At 40.0% G+C, this 20,303-nt stretch overlaps 1 protein-coding gene across 1 annotated transcript in view; it reads right to left on the bottom strand.

Annotated features, from left to right (window-relative positions):
* The window catches only part of Sema3e (semaphorin 3E), a 251,694-nt gene that overhangs the window by 58,777 nt on the left and 172,614 nt on the right, over nt 1-20,303 (bottom strand). Inside the window, exon 5 of the mRNA XM_042272920.2 lies at nt 7-100. Coding sequence (XP_042128854.2) covers nt 7-100 — 94 coding nt within the window. The remainder of the gene's footprint in view (nt 1-6; nt 101-20,303) is intronic.

The following is a 20,303-nucleotide window of genomic DNA, read 5'->3' as shown; positions in this document are numbered from 1 at the left end:
AATTACCAACTAGAGTGGAGACGAAGGAGGAGCTGGGGTCAAAAGGACATCTGCCCCTTCCTCTCTCAGACCTGTGTGCCTCCAAGTGAAACAGGGGTTCCTAGAAAGAAAACAGAAAGACACTGTGAAGGTGCCGGTTGTGATAAGAGTGTAATTGCTCAGAGGAAATACAGCAAAGTTCGGTGACTAACTTCATGGTCTCATCAGGACCCCAGTGACAGCGCAATATTTATTTACAAGTTTAGTTTTATACATAAGCCCAGGGGCTTGGCAGATCCTAGTGGAGGCTCATTGTTTGCAGAGACTATGAGGGATGAGAGAAATTAGCAGGTTTTATCAAGCAATTACATTGAGATGTTCTGGCTAAATAATTCAAGGAAGAAGCATGATGAAAAGAGGTATAAAAGAAATTCAGTGATAAGAGCAGAATTGGGGTCTATATTCCTACTATCCCTTATTAATGTTTAGAATAATTTGGAAAATACTACTAATAAAATTTACTACCAATAGTTTAGAATATTTATTTTAATAATTTTCATCATGTTATTTTTAAGTATTCAATACTGACAATTTAAACTGATTAATTCATAATTATTCAATGTACATGCATGAATTAATATCAATATCCTATTCACTATTTCATTTTTAGTTTTTAATTTCTGTTTTCACAGTAATAAGATGCTAAATAGAAACATTTCTACAAAAATACTATTATACTATTGGCCTCTATTTCATGCACATAATCACAGAAAATTTCTCTGAATATTCCTGATTTTAAATTTCTCACTTTTTAAAATATAATTAACATTCAGCACTTCTGCAGTAAGTGATTTGGGTACAAGAAAGGCATTTAGGAAAGAAGCAATAATAATCACTGTGAAATATCTTTTAGGATAACAAAATTTGCTATAGAACATTTCTGATACCGAAAGGTGTTCAGCCAACTGATGGCCATGAACACGCAGCACCCGGCAGCTGACCCCTCAGAGTTGGGTCTGCTTCTCTTTTTTGTTTTTGTTTTTTTGAGCCTGTCCTGGAACTCACGTTGTAGACCAGGCTGGTCTCGAACTCACAGAGATCCGCCTGGCTCTGCCTCCTGAGTGCTGGGATTAAAGGCGTGCGCCACCGCCACCCAGCATGGGTCTGCTTCTCTCCAGGTTGATTGTGATTTACCACTTACCCGGTTACCTACCATGTCCTGTCCTGTCCTTGACCTTTTCTCTCTTTCTGAAAATCTAACATGACTATCCTAACTTTTCCATTTCAGACCCTTCCAGTACACGCCGAGCTCATTTGACCCCTGTGACCATCGGATTTTGTCTTTGAATTTGAAACGTTGTAGAAGAGCCCAGGTGTGTGGTTACTGTGCCCAGCAGCATGGTTTCTTGTTCAGCTGCTGTACACACTTAGAAGACAGTAGAGACGGTAGTAAGTTGAAGGGTGGGTACTTCTGTTAAGTTTCTGTGGACAGTAATTTTCAGAGGTGTGAGGGGGGAAAAAAAGGCCATTTGAGAAGGCATTGCAGATCTAACAAACTAATATTGAGGCTGAGAGTTTCATACAAATTTGCAGAGGAAACCAGAGCACTCCATGCAAGAGAGGAACTGTGTGAGTTTGGTCTTCGCTTGTCCCTTCAAGTCATGTCACTTGGTGAAGTATTAGAAAACAGAGAACAAAGAGCATTTACATTTTAAAGGTTACAGAAAACAAACAAACAAAAAATAAATACTGGATGTTTTTATAGCTTAAAAACTCTGCAATACTTCTATTCTATTCTAAAGTTGCTAACGGGGTTATTTTATCTAACAGACAGTATTAGACACCAGAACACAAATATGGAAAGTGCAAGTGGAAGAAGAACATTGCTGATTTAATCTGGGAAGAAACTCATACAGTGAGTTTAAACTTTCGAATGAATGAAAGAAATAGAAAATGCAAAAGAAACACCCGGAGTTTGTGGATAGGAGTTACAGGGAGGAAATGAAGTCAATATTCCTTTTAAAATTTGCAAGTTTTCTTTGGTGGAAATCTTCGCTTAGGCACCTGGAAGCTAACACTGAATTGTAGATTTCAGCATGTGTCTGAGGTATCAAGTTTCTGATAGATTCCTCCCTTCATAAAGACAAACTGGGTCAAAAGAAACCCAATTCCACCAAGAAGCCCATAGCCCTGACACTTTGAAAATAATTTGGTTAACGGCTCATTATCCTGGAATGTCAACCCTCCTCTGTGAGGCACATCGGTGCATCACATACCTCTGTCAGAGTCTGTGAAAAGTCATACACTCATGACATCAAATTCCACATCAAGAACACGTGAACATTAACACTGAATCCTAATACAGCCAGAGTCTGTGAAAAGACATATTATACACTCATGACATCAAATTCCACATCAAGAACACGTGAACACTAACACTGAATCCTAATACAGTCTTAGACGTCAATACCTAATGTCAGACAAACTCGGGGGACCTTGACTAAACTCCCCCTTTCTCCTGGGGATTTCACACTTATTTCATCAGTGGCTAAACCTGGATCAACAGTGTCCATTTAAAAATAATAAACAAATTAAGTTTTTTGTTTGATTTCACCTCTCTAAAAAAAGTCTCTATTCTCGGTATCCTAAAAGTTGACACACTCTATCAATCCAATGTTAAAAATAGGCAGGCTTGCAGCTGCAACTTCCACTTTTCAGTCCATCAGTGAAAGTGTCATTGTTGTTTGTTGGGGGATTTTTGTTTGTTACTTTGCTTGCTGCTCAGAAAGTGGGAAGTATTCTTGCAGAATTATAGTATGGGTGCTACCAGTACTCTTTACATTAATTATAAAATGTCTTTAAAAATAATATATCTGCTTTTAACTTTATTCTTGAGCTACAGAACCAGATGAAGTGGTAACAATATCTTCACTAGTCTTTTGTGGTGAGGGCTATTATAATGTGTTTATTAAATACTTGATAGCAAAAGCAAGCTAAGGATGGGGTTTATTAGAATGACCTGTGGTCTGAAGTGTGGCTCTGATCATAGGCAATGCTGTCTGAAGTCATTATTTCAGTCCCTCATCAATTAACATCATCAGTGGCTTCATCGCAACCTTTCAGCTGCCTATGACAAATGTATGGGTGGCTGTCAGACATTTCGCCTAAGCAAGTTATCTGTGATCACAAGCTTTCTGACAGTTTAGAGTAGTTAAAAGCTAAAGCAGGAATACATCAGAAATAAAACTGTCACATGCAAAGTCAATGATGCTTTATGACATAAAACAATTTCTGTGTGTGGTTAAGAATAAATAACCCTAGAGAGAGTTTTCCTCTTTTATGGACACACTGAAAAGAATCCAATTTTAAACTCATCAGTCTTCTGATAAGAAGTATAAAGTTTCTAATAAATAAACCAAGAGAAAGATAATTTAAGAAAACTCATCCCATTGGTTCTACTATTAATAGAAATGCCACAATTTTGTTCCAATTTTATACTTCTCTCAGACTTTTCATTATGTCTTCTGAAATAACACAGTTGCAATCAATTTCCAGTATGTGTCTCAATATCTTTGCTATAACTGAATCACAGATACTGTAACAGGCAAAAAACTAAAAATGGAGACTGAGAATTCTTGTCTTAAATCCTAGACTATAGAAGGAATTTTACAGATGACATCAGTTTAAGGATTTTGAGATGTGGAGACTACCCTGATGATCCAGGTAGATCTAATATAATTACATAGGCCCTTACAAAGGAGATGTGATGATGAAAACAGAACTAGCCAATGAAGTTCACGATAGGAAAGGCCCACAAGTGCTTGCTTTGAAGATGGAAGAATGGGGACAGCACCAAGGGACACTGGTGATCTCTAGAAGCTCTTAATGACAATGAAGTCAGTTCCCCATTGGGCAGTCCTCATGGTTTCTCCATTTTCACCTAGCAAGATTTATTTTAGGTTTTTCACTTAGAGAACCATGAGTTAAACAATATGGTGATTTGTGCCATGAAACGCATGACTATTTGTTACAGCAGCATAGAAAAGTAGTAAAGCTCCCAAGAGGACAGTGGTGCTTGCCTGTCTTTTTGTCCCCCTGTACTCTGTGTTCTAAGAATTAGTCTTAATAACTTTCTCTACACCGTGGACATTGCAAACCAGAACAATAAAACACACTCTTATCAAGATCCGTGTCACTGTCTGTTCAATCCTTCAAACATCTTTGCTTCCGTTAGACAATGACATCTGTATTTTGGCAGAACTATTGCTTACCCGTGCATTCCCATTGCTCCATTTACCTTCATGATGTCCACAACCTAGCCTGATGGTTCCTATCCCTTCAGTGGTCTGGCCTGGAGGCCCAGTAACCTTCACCCACACCACAGATGCATATCTCCATCATCCTATGTAATTGTTTGCATGCTCTATTGGCCCAGTTTAGCATCTCCTCCCCACACTCTTCTGTGAAATTATCCACAATGTGAAAAGTATTCTTTGATTCACACAGTGGTCAAGATTTGGGAACTTTAGTTTTTAAAAGAACAAAGCATTTCTTTCCCTTCTGTCTATTTATCAGCCCTTGTGTCTTTGTGTCCAGCATCCTCTTAACTATTTGTCTAGTTTCAAAGTCAACATAACCTCACAATGACAGCTAGAGAATATCATGAATGACTAGTGACACTCATGACTACAGTGAAAATAGGGGAGTCAAGAAGGAGAAAACAGATCAATGGATACTAAGCCACAGTGGAGTAGAAGTAGTAAGTGCTGGAGTTCTATTGCACAACAGGAGACTATTGATAATGATGATTTATAACATAGTTCAATAAAGCTAGAAGAAAGAATTTTGAATGTTCTCACCATAAAGAAACAATAAGTATCTGAGGGAATATACACCTTTATCCTGCTTTGTACATTTCACAATGTATTGCTATGGAATGTTGTTCTATATGCTGTGAATGGGTGTTGCTCTGATTGGTTGATAAATAAATGCTGATTGGCCAGTAGCCATGCAGGAAGTACAGGCGGGATAAGCAATGAGAATTCTGGGACAAGGAAGGCTGAGTCAGGAGTCACCAGCAAGACACACAGGAACCAAGATGACAAGGCAGAACTGAGAAAAGGTACCAAGCCACCTGGCTAAACATAGATAAGAATTATGGGTTAATTTAAGTGTAAGAGCTAGTCAGTAATAAGCTTGAGCTAATGTCTATACAGTTTTTAAATAATATAAGCCTCTGTATATTTATTGGGGTCTGAGTGGCTGCAGACCAGGTAGGACACAGAAAAACTTTCAACTATAATGTATGGCCATATTGAGGCATCACACAATATCCTTAAATATGTCTAATTTTACATTTTATGTACATTAATACTTTAAAGGACAATAAAACAAATGTATGTGCAATCATTTGCATTCAGGAAAGGAAAAGCAATGTTAATAAAGAATTTAATTTAAAAGTTTAAAACATTGAAAACAAAACTGTCACTAAAAGGCATAATTTTGGGCAAGCCCAAGAAATTGGCAAGTATCTTGTTTCCCTAGCAATTTCCTTTAAAATCCTTTTGAGCAACCATTTCTCCTATCTGCTGACAACCTGACACCTTAAATACAAAATCGGCTTTCACCACTTATGTTCCTATGTAGAAGATGCTTCTTCAAGTTTTCTGCATGTTAATGCCTAAGCCTGCTACAGTGATGGAACCACACACAATGATACCACTTTATTGTCATCAAACTTAAATACACAGTCATCTTCTACACTCACTGTCCCTTTCTTAGCATTCCTGCCTGCTCTCTGTCACTCACCGCTTCATTCCTTAGGGTTTATCATCCAGATTTTAACACATCTTCTCAGACAGTCTACAGGACCTCCTGTCCTTTCTCTGCTCCACTGACGAACATTTCCCTCTGAAATGTGAATTTCTTCCTATCAGCTCCCAGTTTGACCTCTCCTGTGGACTTCACACACACTCCAGAGTATGCCTGAAGACCTCTAGCTGGAGTCCTTCTTCTCCTCTATCATTTTCTCTTCTAGTTGTGAACCAGCTGTCCTGAAGGACTTGCCAGTTTCTAAGGATCTCTTTTTGAGCTCGACAGTATAGTTAGGGTAATAATGCCCATAATATTATCAAGAATTGAGACTCCCCTTTGCATCCCAGGATTTCCTATCTGATTCCACTTGATACTTTTACTTCCCCTTTTAACTTCTGCCCACAGCATCCTACTGTTTTTTATGTATCAATGATCCATCTATCCCCTACCTTACATTTATTACTTGTCCCTTTCCTTTACTGGCCTCTTGGCTTGAGAAAATCTTCCAATTGCCTTCTTTGAATATCCTATATCAAATAAATACCTGGTACGGAGTAAATGCTCCACAGCTACTATCTGAGAAAATGCTGCCTGTCCAGAAGCAAATTTCCCTCCACTTTCTTCACAATACACCTCCAAAGCAACTTATAAAATGCAGCTGTGATTTTATATATTGATCTGAAATTAGATCATCTGTACATTGGGTCATGCTTAATGTGACTGTCTATAAATGTCTATAAATATGGCTCTATTCTTCTCTGCTTTAATAGATATTGGCTTTCATAGTGTTACTAGATTGCTAAATCAATGAAAGAACAAATAGATATGTTCTCCCTTGTCCCAGGTATTGAACAAGGATAATATATTTTGCATGTGTTTTTACAACTTGTGATGGCTCTTTCCAGAATATGTTAAGTTTCAAGTGAATAGAAAATGACCAAATTACTCATGACAGCTATTAAAATGAAATTAAAGATGTAAGATGGAAGAATTGTAGAGAATGCTTGCTTCACCCATATAGACTCTGTTGAAGACAGCAATAGTCACCCAAATCTGAGTGTAACTGGAGTGATTTTCACTAATGGCACCCTCCTCTCTCTCCTCCTTCTCCCTCTTACTTTCTCTCTCTCTTCCTCTCTCCCTCCCCAACCCTCATTCCCTCCTTCCTTTCTTTTCTCTGAGTTGAAAGCATTCTTTCAATATTGTGAGTGTTTATCAAGACTGCTGAAGACCTGCATACATTTTTACCAGATGACTGATGTAATGGTCATTCTTCTTTTGGAGCATGACCTTAAAGCAGATGCTGTTTTAACCTGGTTAAGTTCTGTGTGACAGAAACACAAACTGATATGGGTCATCTTAATTCCCTCAGACTCAGTATAGTAATTTCAAAGAAAGAAAACAATAACCATAGGCCATAGAGAACTGATTGTGGTTTAAACAGCTAGTTTCCAGATTTTAATTGTTTTGCTGGTATTAGTCAAGCTTACTTCAAAATCAACTACATACAAGAATTTCTAAAAATTACATTATTTGCTATTGTTGTTGTAAAAGCAATGTTTACATACATAGCACACAATAAAAATACATACAAATAAGAAAGTAACATGATTTTCTTTCGTGAAATGGAATGTAGTCACTAAAAATACCAGAGTCCTTGGGTCATGGTGATGTTGTCAGTGACCCCCAAGCAATCAGGTTCCAGTTCAAGCAATGTGTAACTCCAGAGTTTAACCTTATTGAGCACATTGCTCACTACTTACACTGGATTTCCATTATTTTAACAGCTGGATAGAGCTCAGCCTCAGTGGGTAGTCTAAATTTACAAGGCATCACAGTATTAACATGTGGACTATTTTGTGCTTTAGTGTGACAAGGGACAATTTTTTTCAATGGGTCTTCCCACCATTAAAAATAAGCAGGATATCTAGTTTAGTAATGTGAGCATATACAACTCAAATATATTTCTAAATGTAGGTGGTAGGTGTTTGCAGAACAATTTTTCTTTTTCAAACTTGCAGCTGGCCTTTAGAATCACCTAGCCTGAAGGCTGTTAGTTCTCAATAACTGTAAGTCACTACACGACAGATGCTAAGTGTAATACCAATTAAGTAAAATGGTTTCCATTAATAATTAATTTTTTTTTCAATTCATACTATCACTTCCCTGGAGTGCCACTTGGATATTCTCAAAGAAATGTGGGGGAAAAAACTAAAATATCACAAATACAGGAAAAAACAGACATTCTTTTCCATTTATTGCTAATTTGTGCAGAAAGCAGTTGGATATCTGAAGTTCCTTACATACCTGCAATTTTGATTCAGTACTGTCAGTTATAAAAGTTGCAACATGCCCTTTACGGTGGGAATTTAACAATGTGTACCACAGGTTAACTTGCCCTTCATGGTGGGTATTTAACAATGTGTACCACAGGTTAACTTACCCTTCATGGTGGGTATTTAATAATGTGCATCACAAGTTAATTTCGATTGTGTCTCTGCCATTTGTTTCTGTCTTTTTGCCATGAAACTCAAATCCTAAGAAATATTTGAAATCTTTCCCAAGAATAAAGAAGCAAGTAGGAAAAAGAAGAAATTAAGCTGTAAGTAAGATCCCTTTCTTTAATATTTTCTTCACAGGTAATTTTTGATGTTCGTATAGCAGTTTCAAATGCAGGAAGTACTTTTGCATACATTATCCTGTTCCTTCCTCAAAGTAAGCGATGAAGCCAGACAGAACAGCTTGTAAACAGCATTACATTTCCACAGGAACCAGAAGCAAGGGGAAGCTCTATAGTGACCTGGGCAGTATCTTCTAATTCTATACCCAAGTGCATTTCAGTTTTACTCACTTCTGCAATTGTAAACAAGAGGATGTGTGTGTTTGTGATGTTGAACATTGCTGGGTATCTTTTAAGAGATGCTTAATGCACAATTGAAGTTAGAAATGTATATTAAGTGGGGTGTTGAGATCTCCCACTATTAATGTGTGGGGTTTTATATGTGGTTTAAGCTTTAGTAATGTTTCTTTTACATATGTGGGTGCCCTTGTGTTTGGGGCATAAATGTTCAGAATTGAAACTTCATCTTGGTGGATCTTTCCTGTGATGAGTATGTAATGGCCTTCTTGATCGCTTTTGATTGATTTTAGTTTGAAGTCTATTTTGCTGGATATCTGTATGGCTACACCCGCTTGTTTCTTAAGACCATTTGATTGGAAAGTCTTTTCCCAGCCTTTTATTCTTAGGTAGTGTCTGTCTTTGAATTTGAGATGTGTTTCTTGTATGCAGCAGAAAGATGGGTCCTGCTTTCATATCCATTCTGTAAGCCTATATCTTTTTAGGTGAATTAAGTCCATTGATATTAAGGGATATTAATGACCAGTGATTGTTCATCCCTATTATTTTTTGGTGGTAGTGTATGTGTACTTCTCTTCTTTAGGGTTTACTGCTGTGGCTTTATCTATTGCCTGTGTTTTCCAGGGTGTATCTGACTTCGTTGGGTTGGAATTTTCCTTTTAGTGCTTTCTGTAGGGCTGGGTTTGTGGATAAGTATTGTTTAAATCCGGCTTTGTCTTGGAATGTCTTGTTCATTCCGTGTATGATGATTGAAAGTTTTGCTGGCTATATTAGTCTCTTAGTGTCTGCATACTAGAGATGGAACAAGGATGACTGGACTGCTACTCACATCACCAGGGAGGCTACCTGGAAAACAGGACCTCGAGAAAGACACAGGGATCACCCAATGACAGAGAAATGGATGGGATCTACATGAACAACCTGGACATGAGTGGGAGTAATGAAGGGCAAGGGTCGAGGGAAAGAGAGCCTGTGGGAGCGGGAGATCCCAGCTGGATCAAGAACAGAGGGGGAGAACAAGGAATAGGAGACCATGGTAAATGAAGACCACATGAGAAAAGGAAGAAACAAAGTGCTAAAGAGGCCCACAGAAATCCACAAAGATACCCCCACAAAAGACAGCTGGCAATGGTTGAGAGCCAGCCGGAACTGACCTACTCTGGTGATGGGATGGCCAAACACCCTAATAGTCATGCCAGAAACCCCATCCAAGGACCGAGGAATCTTGAGCAGAGATCCATGGCTAGGCCCTGGGTGGAGCTCTGGGAGTCTAATTAGTGAGAAAGAGAAGGGTTTATATGAGCGAGAATTGTTGAGACCAAGGTTGGAAAAAGCACAGGGACAAATATCCAAATGAAAGGAAACACATGAACTATGAACCAATAGCTGAGGAGCCCCCAACTGGATCAGGCCCTCTGGATAAATAAGACGGTTGATTAGCTTGATCTGCTTGCGAGGCATCCAGACAGTGGGACCAGGTCCTGTCCTTAGTTCATGAACTGGCAGTTTGGAACCTGGGGCTTATACAGGGACACTTGGCTCAGCCTGGGAGGAGGGGACTGGACCTGCCTGGACTGAATCTACCAGGTTGAACTCAATCCTTGGGGGAGTCTTTGCCCTGGAGGAGATGGGAATGGGGGGTGGGGTGGGGGGAACGTGGGGTGGTAGAGTGGAGGGATGGGGAGTGGGGGAGGGGGGAGAACAAGGGAATCCGTGGCTGATGTGTAAAATTAAATTTAATAAATAAATTTAAAAAATGAAAAAAAGAAATGTATATTAAGATTTTTTTCAATGAAGAAAATATTTATCTCATTATTTGTTAGATGCTTTTTCAAATGTCTATATTTAATTCAGTATTTTGGGAAGAGCTTAGAAAGTGTGACTAAAATATTTTAAAGGCATTCATCATATACATGTAATACATCTAAATAAATTTCCTGGTTTTAAACAAATATTCACTTAAATCTACTGTGTGTCCAGCAAATCTAACCCCTAGGATGGCTCTCACGTCCTTTCTTTGATTCTACATTTATTCTTCCTGACTCTCCCATCCAGTCAGCACAGGATCAGCATATCCCAATTAATTGACAGATTCTTTCTTTGATAATATTCCCAGTTTCAGTATTACAATTTCCCTGTGGAAAACTGAATCATATTATTCCTTTCTCTGTGGAGCCATAAGAAACTATTCATCTAAAAGGAGTTCCGTGGTACCCTGAAGGCTTTTCTGGGCCACTTTCTGCAGATTCCCGGCTACCCTCCCTGTGGCATCCCTCCTACTTCTGTGTGGCTGTACTAATGGATACGTTACCACCACATCTTTAACCGTTTCCTATGCTCCAAATATTTTATCAACATTGATTTCAGGAAGCAGGAGGCGTGTTGGTCCTTTTAAGGTGTGTCAAGGAACAGTGACTATTTAAACACAGCAGGACCAAATTTTTATTGGCACAATGATGTGTATATAAAGGGGCACCTTACTCAGTGAGCCTATCATAAATACTGACCTCATAAGTCTGCTGTGGAAATGAATAATGTATTCTTTGTGTGTATATGTGTGTGTGTGTGTGTGTGTGTGTGTGTGTGTGTGTGTGTGTGTACGTGTACGTATATATAACCTTGCCTTATCCTAAGTAAGCAATTAGAAACCAAATCACAGTCATTACTGGATAATGATAGGGACCATGATTATTACATTAAAAAGGACATTAAAACTCAAGTAATATGTATTTGGGGAAGTTGCTTAAACTAATATATAGTCATAAAGGGAGTTGATTGTCTCATAGCTTCCAAAGAAGATACAGCTGGGCCACATCTGTCCCAACTTCGACTTTTGCCCTTACCTTGGGTTTACTGATCTCAAATGCTTTCTATCAACATTCTTATAAGCCCCTAAGCTGTCTTAAGCACACGCAAAATATTATAGTCCTTAAAACTGTTGGTTTATAAATCTTTTTTAAATTAGCAATTATAGAAGCCTTTGGACCTGAATGCTCACAGAAACTACCCACTTCCTGAAACACTTATCTAAACACTTCTTAGAGTATAAGTACCTTCTTGTTCACCATGAGACACTTGGAAAAAATTAAATATTTTTATGTATTCTTCAATATGTTCCCACTAATTTTCACTTCACTATCAGATGCTATAAGTTAATTTAAACTATACATACACAACAGAATAGAAAAGTCATTTTTAACTGTAGGATTTTGTAATTTTAGAACCCAACATTAATATATGCCTTATTATCTTTAATTCTAAATAATATTTTTATCCTCATGACATTTTCATTGCATGCTAGCATTTCAGGGTGACTAAATAAACTGGGATCCCATAAGGATAGTAACTGTGAAAGACAGTAGTAAGAATAAACAAGCCTAGGAATATAGGCAAATATGGGTGATACTTGAGAAACTAGCCAGTAGGTCACATTTTAGACTTATAATTAGGGGAGGGGCTTTTGTTGGGGAGAGAGGAGAAAGGGCAGTACAGAAAGGGGAGGGAAGAAGAAGAAATACATTAAGAATGTTTGAAGTAGTCATAGGCAATCATTATTCTATATTTACTAAAATTACATAAAATAAAAATGTATTTGTGCATGTATGTGTGTATATTTTTCCCATGAAGTTGTACCACTTGAGGATATAATGTTCCTCTACAAGAGCCACAGACTACCTACCAGAAACCCCTGTGCTAGGCACAAGAAACCGTCTTGACAGTTTTTGGTAAGGAGAATCCAAGAGACTCCACAGACAGTATTAAGCTACTGCTATTACCCTGGGTTGCCTTCCTGAAGTAGTAAGTTTCTAGTGTTGAAGACACCATGCATTTTGGACTCAGGACCCAGGAATTGAGGTAGATCTGCCCTGAAAGCCTCCTTCTGATGACTGGCTTCATGCTACCAGGAGGTCTACGCAAGCTGAGAAAGGAGGGCTGTCAGCAAGCCTACCCAGCTGTGATGTCTACAAACCACAACAATAACCAGCACAACAAGATTTCCCTGATGCAGCAACAGTTGTTGTTGGTTGTTTGTGCTCTTTGGGGGGGCGGGGAGAGAATGCCACCCTGCTCCCAAATAAATCACACACAGAGGGTTATTCTTATTTATAAATGCTCAACCTTAGCTTGGCTTGTTTCTTGTCAGCTTTTCTTAAATTATCCCATCTACCGTTTGCCTCTGGGCTTCTTCCTTTTCCTACTTTTGTAATCTTACTGTCAGTCTTACTCTGGGGCTGGCTGTGTGGCTGGGTGGCTGGCACCTGAGGGCCTCCCTTTTGATCCCTCTTGCTCTTTCTTCTTCTCTCTTCTTTTTTCTTCTTGCTGCTCCCAGATTTCTCCTTCTATTTATTCTCTCTGCCTGCCACCTCTGCCTATCCTTTCTCCTGTCAGCTCTTTATCAGACCATCAGGTGTTTTAGACAGGCATAGTAACACAGCTTCACAGAGCTAAACAAACGCAACAGAAAAGAATACAACACGTCTTTGCATCATTAAATGAATGTTCCACAGCACAACAAATGTAACACACCTTAAAATAGTATTCTACAACAAATGGTGTAACCAGCAGCTGTCTAGTTGGGCTGATGCCTGCTCAACAGAAAGAAGACCATGTCTATAAACCTAGCCAGCTACCCAAAGCTGGTAGCAGCACAGATCTTAGAGAAGAACGAACTACAGCCACTTTTCTAAGCTAGTGAAATTTTTCCCAACATAATATTTTTATCAATTATTTGGGAATTTCGCATCATGCACCCCAATCACACTTCCCAGTCCTCCCAAGTCCACCCCACACCCTTGTGACCCACTCCCCCCAAAGAAAAAGTAGAAGAAGAAGAAAGTCCAATTTGTGTTATCCATATACTTACTGAAGCATGGTCAGACTCCCAGTGGCCAGTCCCTTAAAGATAACCGAATCCTCGCCACCCCCCCCACCAACACCAGAAGCCCTCAATTGTGGAGAGCCACACTTCAGCATCCTCATCATGATTTTTAAGTTTTCTTCAATGGTTTCCTATCTAGGCTGCTATTTGGAGGGGGGAAGGGTTGTCACAGAAGCCTTCTATGTCTCTCTTTCTTAACTGTGAGTGTGTAATCATCAATACCACTGCAGAAGTAGTTTTCTTGCCCGTTACAGTCAGCGGAAGCACGGATATCCGTATGTTCTGTCATCAGCCTGTGCCATGGACCTCAGCGTGGATTCCAGTGGCAACACACCCACGTCGATCAACACGGCTTCAGTCAGCAGCAGACTGCAGCACAGACCACCGACAGTCACGTGACCTTCAGTAGTCTCACAGGCCATGGACATCAGCACCGCCGCCTGCTGCAGCAGGACCATGAACCCAGACACGGTTCTTGGCAGCAGCACTGATGCGCACATCAGTGTGGCCTCCTGCAGTAGCACGGACTGCAGACGTCAACCTGGCCTAGGAAGGGCCTCAGGCATCCACAATAACCTCAGGGTTCAGTACGGGGCTCATCAGAACACAATCCATTCTCCGTCTCCGACAGTGTCCTTGCTCAGAACTAGGGAGACTGTGTGGCTGGGCAGTGTGTTCGGGAACAGAGTCTGTGCAGTCTCCAGGCTCCTGCAGCGCACCCAGTCAACCTTACTCAGCAAAATGCCCCCCCCCCCTGCACTGCAGCCTTGTCTCGCGCCTGTCACCCCCAGAGTGTCTCCAGTTCCCTTTCTCTGCACTGCGCACTCACTGCTGCGTTCCCACCTCTTTCCCACATCTCCATCGCACATTGGTTCATTGTAGTGGCGCTGGAAACTGCAGTGTGCCACACAATATATTTTTTTGCTCAAACAGCACTACATGCAAATAATAATTGCAAGGAGTCGTTGGTCTGGTTCAAAGTTTCTGTTTTCTGAAGCATCATAAATACTGGACCATTGCTGAGACTGTCTCCGAAAGCCTGCTGTTGCCCACAGTCAGGGTGATGTGGCCAGGCAGGGTGTCCGGGGGCAGGTTCCATGGAAGCTCCTGGCTGCCACATACCCCCCACCCTGTCCATCTCCCAGCACGGCAAGCAGAATGGTCTCCAGCCACAGCTGCTCCACAGCCCTAATCAGTATTGACCTTTTTCTGCAGGAGCTCGAGGCTGCTGCACATCTTGTCTTTCAGGTACGATGTTTGTGTTTTCAGCCTGCCCCTGTGAAGGGTACACATTCGCCATCTCCTCTGTGGGCGCAGCTCTGTTTCACCATTTTTCTTTCCAATGTCATAGGTCCACTTTTTGAAAGCATCTTCTGAGGTTGCTCCAGAACTACTGAGGGCTTTGCAGACGTCTTTTCCCGCCACTATGTCACCCTTCAAAGCCTCCCTGGGTCCCTCAGACACCGCCATCTTTGTTTTCCTCAAATCGCTGGTACAAGTCTTAACCGCAGTCTAAATACTTACCTTTATAAGCACAGATAAATCTAACAGTTACCCCTCATCAAAAAAGTTTCTCGTTGAAGCAGAAGAAAGGAGGGATGAAGAGCTACAGACAAGTGCTGAGAGAGGGAGATTTAGCTTTCCCTGGGGAAGAGTCCTCTAAATGATTATCCAATACCAGGGATCAACCAAAAAATATACATACAGGCAACACTAAAAGATTCAATAGTCATGTTTACATATTAATTGTGTGTGTGTGTGTGTGTGTGTGTGTGTGTGTGTGTGTGTGTGTGTGTAACTATAATAATTAAAGAAAGGTTCATAAATTTGTGAGGGAGCAAAGTGGGGTGGTGGTAGGAGGGATTGGAGAGAATGAGAAAGAAGGGAAAATGATGTAATTATACTTTAATTAAATAATAATAAACTTTAAAAAGTCATAAATATCTAATATTGAGATTTAAAAAAATATATTTTTAGTTACTTGAAACACCAACTCAGTTTTCTTTTGATTATATTACCACTATGCATCTGATTCAGTTATCTTATTATCATCTGTGTTTGATTTTGGAAAACAACCAGCTAATGGGATAAAAAATCCATCACATATAGCTAGCCAGTCCATAAGGACTTCTGATCTGCTGCTTGGGTTGAAACAAAAACACCATTCCACAATAAGCCTCCTAGGTAGCTTATCTGGATTCTCTTTCCATAAACAAATCAGTCACTATTTGAAGCAGGTCTCTATACACGCAACAGGGGAAGAAAACAAACTTTGATTATAACCGGCATTACAGTCCAATCGCCATCATTTTGTCTACTAAGTGAAATGCCAAGCACATAAGCAATTACTGTATACATAATTTTGTAGAAATTATAGTAGTTATGAGTTTTTCAATTTAGGTATTCAATTTCTCTATTGACACAGTATATTGAATAATTGAGTTATAGTATGCCTGTTTTTAACTAAGCATAAGATATACAATGACATTAACATATGTATAATAAATGCATTTACATCTGCATAGCTATGTATAAGATTAAATCATTTATAGATGCTAATTTATAACATAATATAGGAGAAATATATAGGAAACTATGAATAAACACATACTTTCAAAACGCTGATGATTTGATAAAGTTATTCAGACATGTACACATGGCAAGTAAGGACTAATCTTAGCTCCAACTGAGTTGCAAGATCTGGATATTGTCTTCTGCCTGCTTTCCCTGGGTACCTTCCCTCAGTCTGACTGCTCTACTGTTGTTCTGGCCATGTAGAGTGGAGCAAAAATCAAAATTCTGTTTTGAGGACAAAGATGCTTTTTATAAAATGATGAATATCTGCTTCTCATGAGGTCATACCCTTTTTAGTATGCAGACAGTCTTCTGAACAGCCCCCCAGTTCTGCACTCTCTGTCCCCCTTTACTTGGGCACATTTGAAAACTCCTCAAGTCTGTGAGTGCTACTATTGCACTGAGTCATACACAATCACAAAAGATCACAGTCCTGTGTGGGGAAGAAAGGGCTGCTACTAAAAGGGAAATAAATCCGCCATCTGTGCAGTAGGGACTGGACAGCTGCATGGAAAAGCATGCTTTCTGTAACAGCCGACTCGTCATTCAGCCTGGCTGAAACCACACAGCTTCTGGACATAATAGTGTCAACAAAGAAAATCTGAAAAAATAGGGTGAATCGACAAAGTTGTTCATAATACCCAGAGGAGCCTCGATTAAAGGTCTCCTGGCTTTTTCTCAAGGAAAGAAGAAATATATGGAACAAGAAATATGCCTATATTTCTTTTTGAGCTCTCTTATTTTTGCATAAAGAACATTATTCCTGAAGTATTCTTGATCTTGAAAAAAATTAAATAATGTTTTCTAATATTAAGATTCCCACATCACAGCCAAAGTCTGTATCTGAAGTGAAAAACTGTGCTATATGGTCTGATATTGAGTCTGAATATGTATTTCCAAACTTTCTCTTTGTTTCAATTCCTCATTTTACCAAACCATAAGAAATATATTTTAGTACAGAGGGAGCATAATAACCTCCTTAACATATTTCATTTTAAAGATTTATGTCCCTCTATATACTTAACTCTATGTATTTCTCTCTTGCCATATGTATGTACATATATATCACATACATCACATGTATATATAAAAGAGAACATTATATATAATGGAATTATATTATACTTTGAACAGGTGACCAGGATCTTTCAGTAGAATGGTAAGTGGTTAAAGAGCAAATACAATGCAGAGTAAACTGTAGCAGGCTTTCTTTGGGCCACCAACCAGCTCCCCAGTCATGACACAGAGACTTAACATTAGTTATGAATGACTGGCCTTAGCTTATGCTTGTCCCACTAGCTCTTATAACTTAAATGAACCTGTTTCTCCTCATCTACATTTTGCCTTGGGGCTTTTTACCTTTCTTTCATTCTTTATGTCTTACACCGTGTCTGGCTGGCAGCTGCCTGGATGGCTGGCCCCAGGAGTCTCCCTTTCCTTCTCCCTCATTCTCTTCTCCCTCGTCTCCTGCCCCTGGATTCCCCCTACAGATTCCCTCTGCCCCTCAGCCCCACCTACCCCTCATCTGTCTAGCTACTGGCCGTTTAGCTTTTTATTAGACCATTCAGGTAAGGCGAAACAACAACACACCTTTACATAGTTAAAGTAATATTCCACAGCAGTAAACATCTTACCAAATGCGCTCTCCACATTAGGTTAGGTTTTCAAATCCAGTGAACTTTGCTACTCCATGCACAATATTGGGCTATTATGCAAATGAGCACTGAATTCTTTCTTCAGAGCACTTCATAAACAAAGTGCTTTCCTATTTTTTCTTTTCTTTCCTTCTTTTTTTATTTTTTATTTTGTTGAGACAAGGTCTCACTATGTAGACCTGGCTGGTATTGAACTACTCACAGAGATCTGTCTACCTCAGCCTCTCAAGTGCAGATATTAAAGGTGTGTGCTGCTATGCCCAGGTTATTTTCCTTTATTTTTTTTTATCACAAATACTAAATATAACTCTTTAAATGTACAATGATTCTACAAAGAACATCAGAGATCAAAATTGTCCCCTGGGTTCAACAGAAACCAAATTAAAATGTTATAATGAAGGCCTCCATGTAAACAGCTCCCAAGATAAAGTATTATTTAAATAAAACTGTCATGTGAACAATAACGATTAGAAGCTATTTCTGGCCCTGAGTTTGGGTGGTTTGGTTTGAAAGGAGTGGTAATATTCTAATATGCTTTAATGAAAAAATAAAAAGGCCAGTTTGTTAAGATTCAATATTAGAAATATTTTCTGTCTGTGTACTAGGATTTTATTTACTGCATTGTTATTAAAACAAGACAGGCAATTTTATCCTGGGTTTACAAATGAAGTTTCACAGTTTCAGATTTATTGACAAAGATATCCAAACTCATACACCTACTAAAAGGTAGTTCTTATTCATAAGTATCTTAACCACACACAAGATAGCCTAGAAGAAGAAATAAGTCATTTCACTATAAACGGAGATGAGGGATTGGAGAAGCATCAAGAAATACAGGTTGCCTACCTAGCCAAACCATAGGACAAGATTAACAAGCAGGAGGGGAAGAAGACTGGGCAGCTGCAGGGCAACCAGGTTGGAAGGGACATGCCTGTGTGAGACAAGCATTTTTATTTCTTCCACCCAGGGCACAACAGCAAGTCCTGAATATGGGAAGAGACTTACTCATTAGCAAGGTGAATTTGAAATAGTGCGGGTGAAAGTGTGTCAAGCTGATGGAACAGTCCAGGGCAATAATGATTCTGACATGAAAAAGGAAAGAGAGATGAGTTGGCAGTCAGAATCAGTGGGCTCAGGGTCACTGTGGAAGAGGGTGTGGGAAGAATGTAGGGGCAGGAGGTGGTGGATGAAAACACTGCTCCTTTAGAGAGTGATTCCAGATACGATAAGGCCACTGAACACATAAACTCCTAGAAGCTGTGTCCGTAGGTATTAAGACCTGCACAAGATGAAGCCAGCCAAAATCTTCACAGAGATGAGGAGGGCTCACAAAGTCCCACCCCTAGCTGGGGAGCTATTGGCCATGGTGGCAGTTGGGAAAAGGTGTCAGGGACAAGGACAGAATCTCTAGTTAGTGGAAAAATACAGACCCCCCCCCCCAATAAGACACGGAACTAGATCATCTTACAGTCAGGTTGCCTAGCAACAGGACATTGAGTCAGAGCCCTTGACCCCTTTCACCCTGTAAACATCCTATACAAACATCCTGTTAGCTTGCCCCACCTTATGCAGATGACAGCTTCTTGCTCCCCCTACCCTGCAGGAACTATATAAACCTTTCTGGAGAAAATAAAGTTGCACCTTGATCAGAATCTAGACTTGGTGTCTTTTCCTTTGTATCTCCTGTCCTACATTCCCTCCTTAGGGTGGTCGAGAACCCGTTGAAGCCCTGCAGGCGGGGCGACTGGCACCCAACGTGGATGAAACCACCTCTTAAGGTTCGGAACGTCATCTCCCGGAGGAAGACCAAGGCCTTGGTGAAGTTGTTGGATTCCCCCTAAAATCGCCCAGTTCAGGATGCAATCCTGGAGGAGAGCGGAGACGATGGAGGTAAGAAAGTGATGAGCCATGGGACAGGCAACGTTGTCACAGGATTTATTCATTTCTGGCCTAAATGAGCCCCTCAAGATACAAGAAACTAGGGTAAAGAAAAAAGACCTTAAAGCCTTTTCTTATTAATGATATTCTTAGGGTCTATAAACATTCCCCTGACATACAAGAGCTTATTAATATAGGAGAAAAAATCTTAAAAGAAGCCTTTCACTCCCCCTTTACCTGCCCTAAGACCTCCCCAGCGCTTTATCGTCCGCCTTCGGTCTGTCCCTCGGATCACTACCTGCGCACTATGGAAGAGGGGACGCTCATGACTTTTAAACCTAGGAATCCTCAGGAGTCCGCTCCTGCCCATCTTTATCCCTCTCTTAACAATTTTACCTCTAACTTCCCTCTAGACCCTGCTGAGGAGGCCTCCCTAGAGGCTTGGTCCGAGGGTAGTGACGTTTATAATTGATTGATCACAACCAGTTACAGATTTCTTTGTTCCTTCTCCACTCCCACTACTTCACTTGAACAGCTGTCCTCAAAAACTTGGACGCTAAAGAAACTTCTCGGCAACGGCAACTCCCCCTATGATACAAATGCAGCACAGACAAAATTCCCTCCTGGTGAGAGACTGTTCAGGCTGGACAAAAACAAAAGTACCTTC

Source organism: Peromyscus maniculatus, chromosome 3 (assembly GCF_049852395.1).
Source record: "Peromyscus maniculatus bairdii isolate BWxNUB_F1_BW_parent chromosome 3, HU_Pman_BW_mat_3.1, whole genome shotgun sequence".
NCBI lineage: Eukaryota > Metazoa > Chordata > Mammalia > Rodentia > Cricetidae > Peromyscus > Peromyscus maniculatus.
The sequence above is the reverse complement of the archived record's forward strand: the minus strand, read 5'-3'. Positions and strand labels throughout refer to the sequence as shown.